Raw genomic sequence first — 17,221 nt, forward strand, 5'->3', positions numbered from 1 at the left:
GTGGACATTGAATTCAAACTCCACTACAATCTATGATATCATAAGCAACTTATCATCTACCGCTTTCTAAATCTAGTGACATAAGACTTCCGTGCTGTCCAGTGATAGAAAGGTGATAATGCCATGATGGATTCTCAAGCAAACATTCGGTCTCATTGATAGGATTCTGAGTCAACTGTTCTCTCCACCTGCTTCGTATTGTTTTCAACTTCTCAGCGACTTCCGTCATTAGCGGCCGTTCTTCCCCCCTCATACTTAAGCAACACTTCGCCAGTTGGGCGACTTCTTGGAGCAGCTCCGTTTCGAATTCCAATATATTCTGATCTAATATGGATTGAAGGCTGTTCTCTTTCATTGCCAGAAGGAATGATGATGCGAGGTTTTTTGTTTCTCCAGCACCATCAGAATAAATTGCAAACTTCCTCGTGATTAGCTCTAGGAGCACAACTCCAAAACTGTAAACATCACTCTTATCTGTTAGTTGACGCTCTTGTATGTATTCAGGGTCCAGATAACCTATGGTTCCCTGTAGCAATGTCATAAATTGTATTTCATCCGTAGCAACCATTCTTGATGCTCCAAAGTCAGTCACTTTTGCCGTGTAGTTTTCGCCAAGGAGAATGTTTGGGGATTTGACGTCTCCATGAATTATGGGAGGGGATGCTGATGAGTGCAGATATGCTAGTGCTTCTGCAGATTCCTGAGCTATCCTGAGACGAGCATCCAATGAAATGTGAGGCTTTCTGTATCCACCATGCATCAGCTCGAATAGGGAGCCGTTTGGGATGCATTCGTACACCAACATTGGGACTTCCACTTCTAAGCAACAACCTAGAAGCTTTACCACATTCCTGTGGTTTATCTGTGAAAGTATAATCATCTCTTGCACAAATTCATCTTTCTCAGCCACGTTCATAATCTTTGAGCGCTTTATTGCTACTTCTCTGCTGTCCTTGAGAATTCCCTTGTAAACAGTTCCATGGCCGCCTCTTCCTAGTTCTCTGCTTGAGTCAAAATTGTTTGTTGCGTTCTCTAGTTCTTCTCTTGTGAATATTCTCACTGTATCAACATGCTTTGACATGATTTGCTCGTATAATAGCAGACCGCCATTTTGTTGGAAGAAGGTCTTCTTTTCTTTTCTGAGCTTTCTCTTCTGACATTCCATCAGCAGTACAAAAATGCAGATAAGGAGAAGCATAGCAGATGCTGAAATGCCTGGCAAGAATAAGTGAATAACATTGTTTTAGTTATTGTCTAGTTGATTAATTAGCCAAGAAAACGTTTTCTTTCAGTTGCTACTTGCTAGAACAAGATTTAGTTTGAGGCACAAATGTAAAATGAGAAATTCCGCAACTGCTTTCTTTAGAAAATAAGGACAGCTACTGCTTTTGTAGATTTGTAATTTGAACACTCTCCTTTGTTTCTTATGCAATGATGAAATTGGGTTATGCGGTGGGTGTCAACGTATAAAAGTGAGCTATTGTTTATGTGACAACCTTAGAGGCTGCATTTTATATGTTTTAGTTGTTTTCTGCTATCATTATTACAACTAACATAAGGTTGAATTGGTTGTGGTGACTAACTTAGAGGATCTTCTATTTATGTGTCAGGAACTTTTGTGGGGTATGCGATTAACTGCATATATGTGCATGGCTCAGGCTTGTGAGTTGTGACGTGATTGCCTGTGGTTTAATGATCCAATGAATATTGTATGCAATTTCCTTGTTTACAGATAATCATTTGTGCATTTGCAGGTACTATATTGGCTAAACAATAAATTTTATGCTTGATATTTCATATTGGTTGCTTTAATAATTTAGTTTAATGTTTTTTGGTGAAAAATTTGAGTTGTTGTTGTAAAGTACGAGTAACCAACGACATTTGAATACAGGAAAACTCACATTGTTTTGCTTTTGTGTTATGAACTGCTGGCATTCACTTCCCTGTGATTTGTTTCAACAAATGCACATGGCTACAATGTTGTAAGTCTGTAATTTACCATCAGCACATTTTCAACTTTGCACAAGACTAGCTTTGATGGCTGTAACCTTATCTATATTCTGACGTAGAGTGCATACTTCAAATATAAAACAGGAAAAGTGCTTCGTCTTATTGTTCACATATGTGCCTTAATTTAGATTTCCAGGAATGGATGTTACTATGTGCAATACATCAGTTTGACTTGTTAGCGCTATTGTGAGACACTTAATGAAATATTTGGAGCATACGAAGTTACCTATAGAGACTTTTATTAATTTAGCTCGTTCTGATACTCCAACCGGGTTACAGGTTTCTTTCTTTGGATCTGTACTGCGAGTCCCAGATTTGCACAAACAACTGTAGTTCCCAATCATATTACTGCAGATTCCATGGCAAGGGTATTGATCTGGAAAACTGCACTCGTCGATATCTGCAAAGATCATGCAAGAGTGAGGAAATAACTTCCGATCAATTCAAAGATAACTTGACGTGAACTCAAGATTAAGGGAGTGAGTTTCAGAGAGCTACCCACCTTGGCACCCTTCTTCCAGGTATGGGTTGCCTGCAAAACCATCGTTGCAGGTGCAGAGATATCCTGTAGCGTTTGGTGACTCGATGCAGTGGCTATTCTTGCCAATGCAGGCATACGACGACATATTCTTCACCGCTTCATTACAATTTTCATTTCCAGCAACCCAATCAAGCACAGTAGGGACCCCATCCTTGAACTCCTTTGTGAACTTATCATATTCAAGATAATAAGCCTTGAACTTGAACCAATCCTGCTTGGCGACAAAAGCGTAGCTACAAGGGTTGAAGCTACTCACCTCAGAATTGTTGAATCTCAAATCGAATGTTATATTGGAGGAAAAGACGTTTGGGGCGATAGAGGTCTGGCAACAGCCCATGCCAGAGCACTGACCACTACGATCCACACTTTTCTTGTCCGTGCACTTCGAGAAACACCCAGCTCCGACACTGTGTTCATTAGAGCCTACCAGGAATGCAAGGGTGTTGCATCCAACCGCTGTTAATTTGTTCGCCTTGGATGATACTGTAAAGAATTCACCAGTATCCAATGAGGCCCATCCACCTGTGTTGAAGTTATTTTTATTGTAGAAGCAATTGGAGGCGATGAAGGTGCTGTGTGTGGCCTGCCCTCCTAGCAGATTGATGTTGTAAATCTGTATGCCGCTGGTCGTTGAGTTATGCCTGTAAACAGTGTCATTCTCGCATGAAACATCGAACCCTTCTCTGAAGCAACCTTCACCGATGCCGAAGGGGTATGGGATGGTGAGATTGCCACATGTTTCTCTGCATCCAGGCTTCGCCATCCTGGACGCTGTGCTGCTCTTGATGGTTGGTAGCAGCAGGGTGGCTGCAAAGATTAGCCACGGTAAGGCTCCAGCCATTTCTGTGTATGTTTCTGCCTCTTTTTCTGGTTCTCCTATGATCCATCTTTCCTTCTCTAACCTGGCTATAAATCGAAACAGATGTGGACTAATTGCTCCTAAATGCTTTTTTTTGTCCAATCAGCATGTAGACTAGGTCAGAGTGGTTTTGGGGGTATGAACCAATCTGTTTGCTCTGCAATGCGAGACCGCGGCTTAATTAGCAGTTTTGTTTCGTCTTTGACGGAGACAAAGAGGTGATGCCAGTTTCACAAATGTAACTTCGAATATATATTTTTATCAAATAAGTTCCAAGGTTTTCTTTGACAGTTATGGCTCCAATCCTTGGCCATGGTAATTTCTGGTCTTCAAATTGGTGTATTAACTTTTATCATGAGAATTCCTTATGTGGTCAAACTAGACAATCGTATCAAACGTGGTCTATCGAGTGCTGGATATCACTCTCGAGTAAATTGCTTCCATCTATATTGCATATTAGCATAATACTAAAGTTGTATGAAACTGGTGTCATGCATGTTTAGGCAGAAAAATATAATCTTGCTATTATATTAACTTAGGCATTAACTTATTAAGCACATGTTTAGATGGTTAGACATAAAGCACCATCCCGTGCTTTAACAGAAACCCCAAAGGAGGTTCAGGTCTTCGAAAAACCGGGGCGTGCGTCTACATGTTATAACCAAGCCTCCTATTAGGCCTTCTCCAGTGTGGTGTATGGATCGGTCCAAACTCCACTTTTTGATAGTATGGATCGGTTCATCCCACTGCAGCAAGCCGGTGCAAACTTTTCAAAGCATGGATCGATCTATAGATATGCATAGATGCAAACTTCAACCACCACAATAAAAAAAATATTGCATGGCATGGGATGATACGGGGGAGAAAATATGACGCGAAGGAAGTAATGGATTCTGGATGGATGGAGTTTTTTAATCTCAGATGGGTCTTGCTTCAAAGTATGGTCCGATGCATGCACACTGTGGAAATTTCGGTTTTAAGAATCGGTGTTCAGTGGCAGAGAAAATGCAAAGTATGGTCGTCGGACCACACTGTGGAAGGCCCTATGTCCATTTGCTTTGCCCATTAGCCTTTCCTGATCTTTGCCACCTACCCGGGAAGACCTGGCCATCAGATTCTTGTTGTGTCAGCGTACTTGCTCCATTTGGCCTAACTTTCCTGTGCTTCTTTAATGAAATTTCTCACATGTCTACAGCTGGCCTTTTCATGAAATGGAAGTCGTGTGTAGCGGCAATCTGCTCCAGTTTTCTTGAGCCTGGACTCGCACACTGGTATATCTGATTAAAAACTTGATCTTTTGTTTGCCGCAGGTGTTGTGACTGGGCCAGGGACAGGCTTTGGTCAAGACCGCGACACATGCACGGAAGACAGGTTCCCTGACGCAGCCGCTGTGTATATATGTGCGATTAATTGGGCCAAGTCGTCAAAGGAAACCTTATAAAAGCAGAAGGAGATGAACTGATGGACATACAGGTAAAGGAGGTTCTCACACGACACGAATCCCTTTGGACCAATTCTGTGGCATGCCTTGGTCAGCTTACATGCCAATTCTGCTCCGTTCGTTCGCCGTCCTTGTATTAACCACTCCGGGCTGTAGTTTGTTGCAGGGAAATTTACCGGGTCTTCTGAAAGTCCCCGTTCAGTGGTATATATTATCAGGGGAATGACCGAAGGGTAAGAAAACTAGTGCACCACAAAATCCTCTGCTATTACCGCTATTATTATATATTTCTCCCATCAGCACATGGAAAGGAGACTTCTGTGCCAAAAATACTATGGTGTGTGTGTAGTACTCTATCTAACATGCTCTGTCCTCGCTTGTGCAGCATCTCTGATTGAGCCTCTTGTCAATGGTTTCAAATAGCGGGCTATAGCGGCGCTATGCCGACTTGAGCAAGATTATGCAAGATTTAGCTGCTGGAGAGAGCTGCCGCTGAACATTGTAGCCCGCTATTTGTAACTGCCTCCCATCATCAAGGAGGCTCCGAGGAAAGCTTTAGCCTTGCTTTGCATGCCTGGATGTGAACTTCCCACCTGAGCTGAGGACGACGGGCCGGCTTAAATAATTGGTGGTCTTTGGAAAATTTACATCATCGACTTAATTAATTGGCGGTGTTTGGAAACCCAGGGTGTTTTTTTTTTCTGGGAACACGTCAATTACTACCAACTGTGACCGCTATCAAAGTGATTTTGCAAGTACCAGTGACCTCTATCAAAAATATAATGTGGCCAAAATACACATTACATGGTGCATTTTAAGTTTTTTTTAATCAAAAGAAATACCATGCTGAGTATTTTTTTTTCTGATGATCTAACAATAAGAGATAAATTAAACATTGGCGGGATTATTTCAAACATCAATCATCAGGCAGTGTTTTTTTGGGGGGCAATCAGGCAGTGTGTGTTGTTCATTTTTTTTTAGAGCAACGATCTGGCTTTATTGATTCAAAAGACAACGTACAAAAGATTGATACACGAAAGAACACAGATAACAAAGATACTCAATAGAATTAAAAGCTTCATTGTAGTCCGTCGAAATAAACTTCTCTTGATTCATTCTTCGCATCTTGATGCTTCTCCATGTATTCGTTGACAAAATTACAAAATATCATGCTTGCACAAGCTGAACTAACCTCAGAGGTTTAAAAAGCCGCATGAGCCGCCCACCTCAAATGGTGAGAACTACCCAAAACACGAAAAGACGTGCCATGAGAATCACTGACTCCATGACATAAGTTGCAACGCCTACACCAGAACGATGAAGGAGCCAGGATACCAATCTTTTAGATGACGTTGTCTCCATCGCCAAGACGCCGCCGAGAAGCACACAAAAACCTAAAAAAAAAGGTAGCAAAACTTGATGCCAGACGTTGACCCGTGGTTTTCCTCGTTTCTTAAGACCAAATCGGCCGTGAGAGACGAGAGGAACCGCTGGAGATTGAAGCTTCCTCGAAAAGGACGGCGACGGGTAGGGTTTTCTTTAGGGTTTAGGGTTTTCTTTCTGGGTTCTGTTCGCAAGTTCTTGATTTTGTTGTTGTTACTTCGAACACACTGTGGTGGCCTGCTCAATGTGGGCTGACTGTTCTAATGAGCCACAAAGAAGGCCCACGAGCTAAACCAAATCCTGCACGAATCTCACCCACACGGCCCATATAGAACAAAAGGCCCGCCACGGCTGCTCCGCTCGCTCCTTATAAAACCAGGGTAGGGTTTCGCTCCACTACCCCCTCGACTGCCGCCGCCGCCACTCCTCCCATTCGCCGCCTCCTCTTCCAACCCTAAGAGATGGTACGCCTCCTCCTCCAAACCCTAGCTCCCGCCGCCGGCGGTGTCTCCGGCTTGGCCGTCCGTGGCTAATCCCGCATGGTTTTGTTTTGTTGCAGACGAAGGGTACGGGCAGCTTCGGCAAGCGCCGGAACAAGACCCACACGCTGTGCATCCGCTGCGGCCGCCGCAGCTTCCACCTCCAGAAGAGCACCTGCTCCTCCTGCGGCTACCCCGCCGCCCGCATCCGCAAGTGTAAGCGCCCCCCTTCAATCTTCCTTTTTCCGCATCCATCCGCGTAGATCTCTAGATTTGTATGCTTGTCGTATTGGATGCTTGCAGTGTGTGCTGCAGAGCCGATTACTAGATCGTATCAGCATTAGGACACCAAATCATGGGGGTGATGGTTTAGATTTTGCATGCTGCAGGTGATCTTTTCGGTCACCGTTTCCAGTTGTCGATCTGGGTTGTTCTGTACGTTTAGTGCCCCAGTCTAGGCCTGGCAATGGTGGCTCAGATTGCCGGCTCGAATGTTTTACTTGTTAATATGCAAAATCGCTGTGATGAATCATGAAATCTACAACGCATGTCAGACTTCGGAGATGCCTTTGGCATTGATGAGAAGATATTTCATGTTCTGAGCTATACATGTTTTCCATACTCCACTAGCACTTTTAAGCAATAATTACTCTTTTTGGATGTTGCTGGAACAGTAGTTTGGGCACCATGTTGTGTTTTTCATGCCTGCTTGTATGTGTCAAGTTGTGTGAGGGTCAAGTGATGAGGAATAAACTGCAACAATATGATGGAGCTATGCTCCTCTGATTCTTAGTATTTAAGTCTCTGATGATACCACCACACCATTTTTGTTTGTCTGTTTATCCACATATTCGAGCCCATTTCTTCCAGTCAAACACAATTTTATGTTCCACGTTTAATGGGAAGCATTTTGCTAGTTGCTTGAAATTATTCTCTGTTTTAATAGTCTTTATACATTACATTCTTGCTGATTTTGTTTGTGAGGGTCCACTAACTAGTTGTAAATATCAACTCTGTGCTATACCCCACTGATTCCGAAGTATTCCCTCCGTTCCTAAATACTTGTCGTGGTTTTAGTGCAACTTTGCACTAAAACCACGACAAGTATTTAGGAACAGAGGGAGTACTAGTCTGATGCCCTGCCATGTGTAGTCCCATTGTATCTTGTTTTTGCCTTGCTTGGTACCATTTGGAGGTCAAGTGATGATGTATAACTGCAACAATATGACAGGAGTTAATATTTTCCTGTGATTCCTAGTTTTAAGACTGATGATCCCCTTCATGCTGCACCTTTTGGATTATTGCCTTTTATCTTCTGGAATACAATCTTCCTGGTCTGTAATGTGTGGTCTTAACTTGTGATCTCTCATCACGCATCTTGACTGTTATCTTGAATGTTATATCTTGCCATTGATCAATGAATAGGCAATCACCTGTTATAATCATGGAAGGCTTGTATGATGATGTTTTCTTTTGTGTTCTTTCGGTGTGTTGGTTTTACTACTTGCCTGTCATTCAGCCTTACCCTCTGTCCGTGATTGATTTCTGCTATCTTGTGTTTTGGCTCAGTGTTAACATAGTGATTCATGATTTCAGACAACTGGAGTGTGAAGGCCATCAGGCGCAAGACCACCGGGACTGGAAGGATGAGGTACATGCGCAACGTGCCTCGCAGGTTCAAGAGCAACTTCAGAGAAGGTAGCACCTGTTATCCACCTTGAAATATTCGACACCTGAAGCCCTCCCCTGTTTAATCTATGGCAATTCTGATTTTGTTGTTATCCGTTGTGCCTTAATTCAGGTACTGCGGCTGCCCCGAAGAAGAGCACCGCAGCCAACTAGGTCTGTGATTTGCCATCAAGAAGAATCAATCGGATGAAGCTAGGAATTAAAAACTTTTTGCTTGGATTGTGTACCGTCCGAACTATATGTTTCTAATAGCTGTTGAGTATGGATCTGATATGTTTTGTTGCATGGATTCGAGATGACCTCTTCCCTAGTGCAACGATGTCTGTCGTGTTTATTGTTTTTGGAATCTTTGTTTGGTCTTATATTTCCCAGATTGGTTCCTATTAGTAATTTCAGCATCATCAGTAGTCATCATCTGTCTCCCCAACAGTATGATCTCACTATTTTAATCATCTGATGGAAAATACTATGCGTAAAAAAGTTTGATAGGTTGGGCGCAGTATGAACCCACAATCAGATGCCAGGACATTGGGAATTGGGAACAATATGATGAACCTAAAGATGGCTAAGCTAATTCAGATCATATGATCCATGATCCTAGTTCTGAAACATACTAGCTGACTTAAATAGAAATAAAGCTTGGGTCATTCTTGATGGAAGGCGACAACATGGTTCATTCATGCATAAACAAGTTTTCACTTGGCCTTCTTCCCTAAGGGCATGGAAGGCGGCAGTGCCCTCTTCTAGCTAAAGTCGCTGGTCCGGCCTTCCGGCTCGCCGCTATCATCATTACTAACCTCAATTCACCTCCTTAGCATTATCATTCTCCTCCGCTGACGCCGATCTTCTCTTCTGGGCATTCACCTTTCCGAGCAACCTCTCCTCAACCAGATCAATGGGAGCTGCGCGCTTTACGTTAGGTGCCACTTTAGCACCGAGACCAAGCCTGCAATGAAATAACTTGAGCCTCATAACCAATTATCCGGGAATGCTAACAAGATGACTTGATGGATTAATACCCTGACGGCTGACCCTCAGAATCCTTATATAGTTTTTTTTTTAGAGGAAATCCTTATATAGTTGAGTTCATCTTGCTCCGGTGCACTCATTCTGTCCACCCATGTCTGGGCCTGAGAAGGATTCACAGAATTGACAAATACACTAACTGGAAAAAAAATTACTATACGAAGGCATCGATGGCCATGGCCGCAAACACATATAAGTAGGCAGAGGGTTGAAGGCGACGGAGCGGGCCTTGTTGAGCGTGACCACTTTCGGGAGAGGGGCTTTCTTCTCCGGCGGCGGGTTATTCTTCTCCGTCGACTGCTCAGTCGCCATCGCTGGGCGGGCCGCTGAAGAGGGCTCACTAACGGCAGGGGATTGGGCGGCGGCGAACCGGACGGCGAGGTGTCTCAAGTCTCAACCTTATGTTACCCCTCTAAAGAAGAACGATTGTTTTAAAAATGCAGAGAATCCAATTTTAACACATCTGGTCGATAAATTGTTTTAATACTCAACATACTCCAGTTTGTGATGTAACCTCAAGGCTTGATGACATAAACATTGCCTCATGGCAACTGGCTCCAGAGCATCAACCTTTCTGGGGTTTTGCTGCTTAAGAATACGCCTCTTGTGTATCCTCGCTAGTACAGGAATTACTAGCATATAGCTAATCAGTGACATCAATCCAGTGACACGCAAGCAAAGAAAACAGTTGGCTACGTTGATGAAATTTGTGACAGACATATCAGCTCTAGCATCCCGAGGAACCTCGGTAAAAGACAGTACGGATACTCAAACGAAACACATAAATAGTTGGTACTCATTCAGAAAGTAACTTAACATTTAGTTTCAACCGCCATGACTTCCATCCAGAAGAACACAAAACAGGACATGAATGTCGACAGAGTACTAGCGAAAGCAGCCATCAAATTAAACTGACTATGACGTTTCAGGCACCATTCTCCTACTCAGCAGGTGCCGCAACCTCCTCCGCTCCAGGGATGGCCTCGTCTCCTTCAGCAGGCCTGTCGAGCTTCACGCCGACATCCTCCTTGCCGTAGTCACCATGGACCTGGAACACGCAATGTGGGTTGGATATAATTAGAATGTCCATAGGCATTCAAATGACTATTCAGAAATCGAGTTATGCATATGATGGTTACCTCCATGAGCTTCCCAAGGTCGAACTTCGGCGCCTTCAGGATCTTCACCTTGCGAACGTACACGTTCTGCAAGGGGAAAATGCTTGAGGTCGCCTTCTCAATCTCCTTGCCAATCACCTCGGGAATGAACTTAGCGACGAGCTCCTTCAGGTCGCAGCTTGCAGCCTGGTTGATCATGATCTCAACCATCTTGCGGCGAATCTGCATGCAATTGCAAATATAGTAAACGGGCATCTCCATGATTGTGCAGCTGTTCGTTATAAACACAAAAATAAAATGCACAAAGTGAAGGAGGTTTACCTGTCTGATCTGGCTGCTCTGTGCGTAGCAGGTGCGCTTCACTTGGTTAGGGCGTCTCTTGGTAAAGCCGATGCAGAACATACGGATCATATAGTTATCGGTGGTCTTGACATCCACATGAGCCTCGATGAGCGTCTGCCATTTCTTGACCAGCGACCTGAGCTTATCAGTAGTGAAATCCATGCCCTAAACAGAAGAACAAACTGGTTAGCACCATCAAATAAAACATACCATCGACAACACTGTAATGACAAAGGCATAATTACCCAGAAATTTGTGAGGACATTCCTCCCTTGCACATCCTCAGCACGGAGTCTGATCTTCCTGTAAGCCTGATCCTCATCGTTCTGAAGATCAGCAAGGGATACCTCAAAAACCCTGTGTTTGAGACCCTCGGAAGCAATCTGAAACAAAAGATTAGTTATCAGCATACTGTTAAGTCTGTTATAAACTGAAAAAATGTCACAGAACGCATCAATGCAGTATAAATGGCAAAAGAAAGAAAATTGCATACCTTGGTACCCTGCGTCCTGGAGACAAGGGTCTTCCCAACATTGCGCGTGTTGAACAGCAATGGTGCCTTGATATCATACCACTCCTTCTTGGTGAAGGGATCGACGCTGTGAAGAAAGAAACCAAGCCACAAACCGCATCAGCAAATGGGAAGAAAGAGAAGATGAATGAATCCTAGATCAGAGGAATTAAACGAACAAGCAGGGGACTGGCGCACTCACATCTTCTTTTTGCTTCCCTTCCTCCCCTTGGAGATACGCTTGTTCTTACCGACAGCCATCGCTACTGCTGCAAGTGGAGTAGTGGCGCTGCGCAAGAGGAAACCCAAAATGCGTTAAGAATTAAGTTAATCAGATATTCAGATGTATTTTATTTCAGAAGAGAAGGCTAAAAACAGTGTTGCATACAGATGCTCTGAAAATAACTAGCAGCGAGTAACCTGGTAAACATGCTACTCCCTCCGATCCATATTAATTGTCGAAATATTACATGTATCTAGACGCTTTTTAGGCATAGATACATCCATATTTGGGCAAATTTGAGACAATTAATATGGATCTGAGGGAGTATTTCATAAGCAGGATGAGGAGTTTCTTCTAAGTGCTACATGTGTAAACAAAGGGCAAAATCTCAAAAGAACTAATACACACCTTAGGAATCTACATTATACTAAGTGATGTTTTCGACAGTTACACATTTCATTGCAAAACCCAGAAAAGCTATCTTTTGCGTTGCTTATGCCACATACAGCATAATCCCAGTGCCCAATCAATGTTTGTTCCATAACTGCACAACTTTTACGAACAAAAGTTAAGATATAAGTTGGTTACTGCCACAGCTAAATTTTGACAAGCACCCCCCAAATTTGCACTCAAAAGCTTTGTTCGCAGAGGGGCTTGAGTGAAACCGTAAAAGATCAGACCACCTAGGGTGAATGTACACAGCAACAAGATCAAACTGTACTGATCATACATGCACAGATTAACAGACAAGTATGAGGCGGTGCTGCAGCTCAACAAGGGTGTACATCTAACTGTAGACCCACTAGTTTCGGCGAACAAAACTAACTCATGCATGTATAACATGCATAGTATATGCTACGACTAAGCACGATCAATAGTAACTCGAAAATGATGCAGCCCTGCCCACAGCAAACAGAATCACATTCGACCAGCCCAGCGTGCAACCGGCCGCTACTATTCCAGGAACCCCAGTCGGAGCAGAAATCAATCAGAGGCAAGGGCATGGACCGTGGATCTAGAACGCGTGCACCCAGAAATCGCGAACGCCAGTGGGAGGATTCATCTATTTCGTGGATCTATCTAGTAGAACGCGAGCACACAGAAACGGGGGATGAGGCGGCTTGACTTACGACGGCTTGAGGAGGAGAGCGCTGCCGGCGACGACGAAGGTCTGCGCCGCCGAGCCGAGGGAGAGAGCGGCGAGGGAGGAAGGTGACTGGGGTTTGTGTGGCTGGCTGCTAGGGTTTCCCAACTCTCTTGATAAACCACGCTGACATGGGCCGGGCCGCGAGGTATTTCTCTGTTCAGCAATTCAGATCCAGCCCATAAGTTTTGTTTTTCTGTGTTCAGCCCACCGTAGACACAGCCCACAAGTCCTGATTTTGTTGTAATCCGATGTATTCTGTCGCACGGATTTGAAAATTCTACGCAAGTAAGAATTTTCTCTGAATCACCTTCTATCTAAAGTCTCAGACTTGATTCATCCGGCGACTGGAGAATGGGATCCAGACTTGATACAACAGACGTTTCTTCCTGTTGATGCTAATCCGGATTTTGAGTATCCCTCTTCCTAGGTATGAGACGGAAGACTTCATTGCTTGGAGTTTCACTAAGACAGGATTATTCACTGTTAAGTCAGCTTATCATGTTGAATGGGAACATCAATTTGGTAGTAGACTAGCTCGGGCTGGGGCTCCAGAAATGATGGACGTTAATCACACGTGGGACAAGCTTTGGAAACTCAAGGTACCAAGCAAAATCAAAATATTTATTTGGAGAGCATTGCATGGAGCTCAAGTCCACTTCGGTCGATCTTGGCGAACAGGCACGTTAAGGTCAGTGCCCAGTTGTCCTGTGTGTCAGGGTGGCGCTGAAGATATCCGGCATTTGTTATTTACTTGCTCTCGGGCGACACAGGTCAGGCATTCTCTCGGGCTCAGTGAGGCTCTTCGTCATACTTTGGCAGTTGATCTCTCGGGCGAGATTGTCTTGGAGTTTCTCCTGGAAGAACACGCCTCGTCGAGTGCGGCGGAACTCATAGCTACTGCTACCTGGTACCTGCGGTGGGAGCGACGAAAGTGTGTTCGTGGTGAACCTGTACAGTTTCCTGAGCGGTCAGCGATGTCTATAATTCAGCAGATCACTTGTTGTCCCACAGTTTCGGTGGCTGGAGCTATGGCTCTCCAGCTGGGCTTGGAACTGGCACATACGGTTGGATGCAATCGTCTTGTTGTTAATTTAGATAGTATGGAAGTGATTGAGGCCATGAATCAAGGATGTAGATCTGCGGGTCTTGGTGCTGCGGTCTATGATGATTGTTTTTTTCTAGCTTCCCCGCGAGGCTAGCAAGGTGGCTCATGAATTAGCACAATTAGCTAGATACTCTCCTCCACAGGTTTGGCTAGAAAATCCTTCTGAACGTATTGTGCCTCTTTTCTTGCATATATCGAATGAATAAAGAGGTACTTTACTTGGTCAAGAAAAAAGAACTTGCCTACAGTTGTGGATAATTGTAATTAACAGAGATATTGTAATTACCAGAGATATATATCCCTGAATCATGATGGATTTAGCACCACATCGCATTGTTGGATCTGTATTGCTCAACCAGAAGAGTTTTCGACAATAAAAATTTGCAGTCACAACGTGCACATGTATCTAAACGTTTCTTAGATATAGATACATCCATATTTGAGCAAATTTAAGTCACTTGATATCGAACGGAAGGAGTACATCAATAGAATACATGCAACCTGCAAACGATAGTGGCATGTGCACTGCAAAAATGCCATCAACCAAATTCTCTTAGTCACATCTTAATTGTATCGGACACAAGAACCGTTATGTGATTCCGAGCTTTGATGTAAGCAGAGAAACAAATGGATCAACTGGGCAATAGGCCAACTGTAAGGAAAAGGAAGGATACGAGAGAACAGATCGCTAAAAAAAACTAACATATAATAAGGATATTACCGATAATAAGGAAGCAGTTGCCAAGCTTTACTTGCAAGGATTCAGCTAAGGATTCAGCTATAGCATCTCAGCATTTATAAGGTGTATAAAATTTTAAGGTATAACAACATAGGAGTATTTTCAGGATCTGATAGTCATTTTGCTATGTCTTCAAATCAATTCTATAGGTTCCTCTGTTCATAGACTCTGAGTCCATAGGTACCAAGAACCTAGTTAGGGGTGCGGTACAGCTTGCCGAAAACATGGAGAACGGCGACGACCGCAATAAACCCCACGCTCATGATCAGAACGGCGTTTGGGGACATCTTGCGCCCAGCAGCCTCGTCGGTGTAGAACTGAAGCATTGTACTGGCGCCACCACCTCCAGCAGTAGCTCCACCGGTGGTTCTACGCCTGCGCAGGCCTGCAGCAGCTGCTGCACTCCCTCTTGCAGGTGCCTCACCATTGGCCACCATCTTGTTTTAGCTCTCTGCATAGAAGTTCAAGTTTGTACCATGAGACTTGTATATCTATTACCATGAAGAACCAAAACATACAGCGCTGAACGCTCGATGATCAAAAAGCATGTGTCATTTATTGAGTTCATCAGATATATTTCATTGCGAAAGTTTAGGGGAAACACAATATTTCATACAATGCTCTGAAAATAACTAGTAGCAGGTGACCTGTTGAACACGCTATTTCACAAGTTCTTCTACGTGCAATATGTGTAAACACAAGACAAAATACTCAGAAGAATTAATACACAACTTGGAAACTCAAATTCATACTAAGTGAAGTTTTCAACAATTACACATTTTCATTGCAAAACACAGAAAAGCCATCTTTTGTGTCCCTTATACCACCACAAATACAGCAATACTACCAGTGTTCAATCAATCAAGATTCCATGACTGTACAACTCTAATAAAATATGTAAAGATATAAGTCGGTGACTGCCACAGCTAAATGTTGACAAGCACCCTAAAACCTGTACACAAAAGCCTTGTTCACAGAGGGGATTGAGTGAAACGGTAAAAGATTTTAGCATCAATCATGAATGCACAGGACAAGATTAACAGACGAACAACAGGTATGGATGAATTATGAACAGAACAAGATCATAGCACACTGCTTAGTTTCTCCCCAAATCTCATTCATCCAGCCCAACATGCAACCGGCGGCTGCTATTCAAGGAACCCCGATCGGAACGGAAATCAAACAGACAAGGGCGGCGGATCTACAACGTATTCACCCAGAAATCGCGTAGGTCTGTGTGATCTATATATTTGGGATCTAGAACGTAAGCAACCAGAGACGGGAGACGGGGCTTGACTTACCACGGCTTGAGGAGAACCCTGCCGGCGGTGACTGGTGAGAAAGAGCCGGCCTGGGTTTGCGCCGTCGAGGTCGAGGGGGGCAGATCGGCGGCGCAGGCAAGGTGACTTTTTTTTTGTGCTAGTGTTGGGAAACGCTCCTAATAAACCTCGCTCAGTTGGACCGGCCCACGAGCGATTTCTCTGTTCAGCACTTGAGATACAGCCCGCAAGTTCTGTTTTCTCTGTTAACCTCAGATAGAGCCCACAAGTTCTGTTTTCTCTGTTAACCTCAGATACAGCCCACAAGTTCTGTTTTCTTCCGTTCACCTTAGATACAGCCCACAACTTATTTTTAATCTTATAATTTATTTTAGAATGAAAAGTACTCATAAATATAGGATCTTATGCAAATAATCCATTTGAATTTAGAACATGTATGTACTCCCTCGGTCTCTAAATTCATGTCGTGATTTTAGTGGACTTGTACTAAAATCACCATAAAAATTTAGGAACAGAGCTATGTACGGAGTACATGCAGTTCTTGGACAGATCATCTATATATGCTTGTTTGCATGCAAGCTGCCACCGCTCATGAATGGATGAATGATTGCTTAATTAGCTTCGAATTAATTAAGTGGATCTCAACTAACAAAAGGTACAAACCCGAAATTGGCACTCACATGCATCCTCCCACCAAACGCATCGATCACCAGGAATTAAAATACAAAATTACAGAACAAAAGTTTACAAGATATATAAGATTATTATATGTGATCAGATGAGATTACATTCGGGAGAATTAATGTATATACATTAGCACCGCTGCATTTCCATGATTAACTGTTGATGCACTTGAGTTGATGCATATGCCCAATAATGGCGAGAAAAGCACATGTACTGAAGCTCACCGGCCATGCATTATGTAACTCTCACTGGCGCCTAGGACCAACTGACAAATCGGACCCACATGCAGATGGGTGACATGTGTAGCAGATTCTTGAGTGGTAGGTTACAGGCTTAAAAATGTGGTTAATTAACAATATATACATGTACTAGTAGTACTTTGGAAGCTGCTCAGTGAGAGGGCTTCACATGGCCAGCCAGCTCCACATATGCATGCATGTGACTATACTAATCTCCTAATCCTATGGCTAACCTAATAGCTAGCTAGCTAGGCTGTTCAGCCAACTAAACATGTTCCTGGCCTCTCCATGATTAATCTGCTGCATGTTTCTCCCATGATTAGTTTTTGCATGTTAACTGATTCCTCTATTACATACATACAGCCCACCAGGGAATAATTTTTAAGCTGCCACCTCTTTATTTTT

The 17,221-nt window shown here is 43.5% G+C and overlaps 4 protein-coding genes, 2 long non-coding RNA genes and 3 other non-coding genes across 10 annotated transcripts; 5 read left to right on the forward strand and 4 right to left on the reverse strand.

Annotated features, from left to right (window-relative positions):
• Positions 1-8: 8 nt before the first annotated feature.
• LOC100832044 (wall-associated receptor kinase 3) lies at positions 9-3,507 on the reverse strand. The gene is made up of 4 exons (XM_010235388.3): positions 2,513-3,507; positions 2,229-2,410; positions 1,773-1,785; positions 9-1,215 (listed from the first exon to the last, which is right to left on the reverse strand). The coding sequence occupies exons 1-4, from the start codon at positions 3,390-3,392 to the stop codon at positions 53-55; spliced, it is 2,238 nt and encodes a 745-aa protein (XP_010233690.1). The 5' UTR covers positions 3,393-3,507; the 3' UTR covers positions 9-52.
• Positions 3,234-5,631, forward strand: LOC104583407. Of its 2 annotated transcripts, XR_002965309.1 has the most exons (5): positions 3,234-3,376; positions 3,517-3,628; positions 4,721-4,883; positions 5,008-5,084; positions 5,237-5,631. It is a non-coding gene; the product is annotated as an uncharacterized LOC104583407 (long non-coding RNA). The 2 variants fall into 2 exon arrangements; XR_001406532.2 differs by lacking the exon at positions 3,517-3,628 and having other exon boundaries at positions 3,239-3,376.
• Positions 5,632-6,568: 937 nt separating this feature from the next.
• Positions 6,569-8,813, forward strand: LOC100831650 (60S ribosomal protein L37-2). Its single transcript, XM_003572100.3, has 4 exons — positions 6,569-6,698; positions 6,794-6,929; positions 8,310-8,411; positions 8,515-8,813. Exons 1-4 carry the CDS (start codon positions 6,696-6,698, stop codon positions 8,553-8,555), a joined length of 282 nt encoding a protein of 93 aa, XP_003572148.1. The 5' UTR covers positions 6,569-6,695; the 3' UTR covers positions 8,556-8,813.
• Positions 7,227-7,322, forward strand: LOC112272078. The gene has a single exon (XR_002965777.1). It is a non-coding gene; the product is annotated as a small nucleolar RNA R64/Z200 family (small nucleolar RNA).
• Positions 7,445-7,528, forward strand: LOC112272069. The gene has a single exon (XR_002965768.1). It is a non-coding gene; the product is annotated as a small nucleolar RNA Z199 (small nucleolar RNA).
• Positions 7,908-7,988, forward strand: LOC112272071. Its single transcript, XR_002965770.1, has one exon. It is a non-coding gene; the product is annotated as a small nucleolar RNA Z199 (small nucleolar RNA).
• LOC100841649 lies at positions 8,696-9,641 on the reverse strand. The gene is made up of 2 exons (XR_002965311.1): positions 9,422-9,641; positions 8,696-9,348 (listed from the first exon to the last, which is right to left on the reverse strand). It is a non-coding gene; the product is annotated as an uncharacterized LOC100841649 (long non-coding RNA).
• Positions 9,642-10,149: 508 nt separating this feature from the next.
• On the reverse strand, positions 10,150-12,906 carry LOC100826559 (40S ribosomal protein S3a). The gene is made up of 7 exons (XM_003571952.3): positions 12,753-12,906; positions 11,602-11,688; positions 11,382-11,487; positions 11,134-11,271; positions 10,868-11,053; positions 10,568-10,768; positions 10,150-10,476 (listed from the first exon to the last, which is right to left on the reverse strand). Exons 2-7 carry the CDS (start codon positions 11,658-11,660, stop codon positions 10,369-10,371), a joined length of 798 nt encoding a protein of 265 aa, XP_003572000.1. The 5' UTR covers positions 11,661-11,688; positions 12,753-12,906; the 3' UTR covers positions 10,150-10,368.
• Positions 12,907-14,559: 1,653 nt separating this feature from the next.
• On the reverse strand, positions 14,560-16,073 carry LOC100822964 (protein transport protein Sec61 subunit beta). Its single transcript, XM_003572283.4, has 2 exons — positions 15,915-16,073; positions 14,560-15,064 (listed from the first exon to the last, which is right to left on the reverse strand). The coding sequence occupies exon 2, from the start codon at positions 15,048-15,050 to the stop codon at positions 14,805-14,807; it is 246 nt and encodes an 81-aa protein (XP_003572331.1). The 5' UTR covers positions 15,051-15,064; positions 15,915-16,073; the 3' UTR covers positions 14,560-14,804.
• Between the last annotated feature and the right edge of the window lie 1,148 nt (positions 16,074-17,221).

The sequence above is a fragment of the Brachypodium distachyon genome, chromosome 3 (assembly GCF_000005505.3).
Source record: "Brachypodium distachyon strain Bd21 chromosome 3, Brachypodium_distachyon_v3.0, whole genome shotgun sequence".
Taxonomy (NCBI): domain Eukaryota; kingdom Viridiplantae; phylum Streptophyta; class Magnoliopsida; order Poales; family Poaceae; genus Brachypodium; species Brachypodium distachyon.

What these genes read in the sequence shown, in the direction of transcription:
- LOC100826559 (XM_003571952.3), bottom strand. Translation starts at nt 11,660, where the DNA reads ATGGCTGTCGGTAAGAACAAGCGTATCTCCAAGGGGAGGAAGGGAAGC. An exon ending in AAGGGAAGCAAAAAGAAGAT is followed by an intron (nt 11,488 to 11,601) that starts GTGAGTGCGCCA and finishes CTTTCTTCACAG; the next exon opens with CGTCGATCCCTTCACCAAGA. An exon ending in CCAGGACGCAGGGTACCAAG is followed by an intron (nt 11,272 to 11,381) that starts GTATGCAATTTT and finishes CTTTTGTTTCAG; the next exon opens with ATTGCTTCCGAGGGTCTCAA.
- LOC100832044 (XM_010235388.3), bottom strand. Translation starts at nt 3,392, where the DNA reads ATGGCTGGAGCCTTACCGTGGCTAATCTTTGCAGCCACCCTGCTGCTA. An exon ending in CCTGGAAGAAGGGTGCCAAG is followed by an intron (nt 2,411 to 2,512) that starts GTGGGTAGCTCT and finishes TGATCTTTGCAG; the next exon opens with ATATCGACGAGTGCAGTTTT.
- LOC100831650 (XM_003572100.3), top strand. An exon ending in CGCCGCCCGCATCCGCAAGT is followed by an intron (nt 6,930 to 8,309) that starts GTAAGCGCCCCC and finishes TCATGATTTCAG; the next exon opens with ACAACTGGAGTGTGAAGGCC. An exon ending in CAAGAGCAACTTCAGAGAAG is followed by an intron (nt 8,412 to 8,514) that starts GTAGCACCTGTT and finishes GCCTTAATTCAG; the next exon opens with GTACTGCGGCTGCCCCGAAG.
- LOC100822964 (XM_003572283.4), bottom strand. Translation starts at nt 15,050, where the DNA reads ATGGTGGCCAATGGTGAGGCACCTGCAAGAGGGAGTGCAGCAGCTGCT.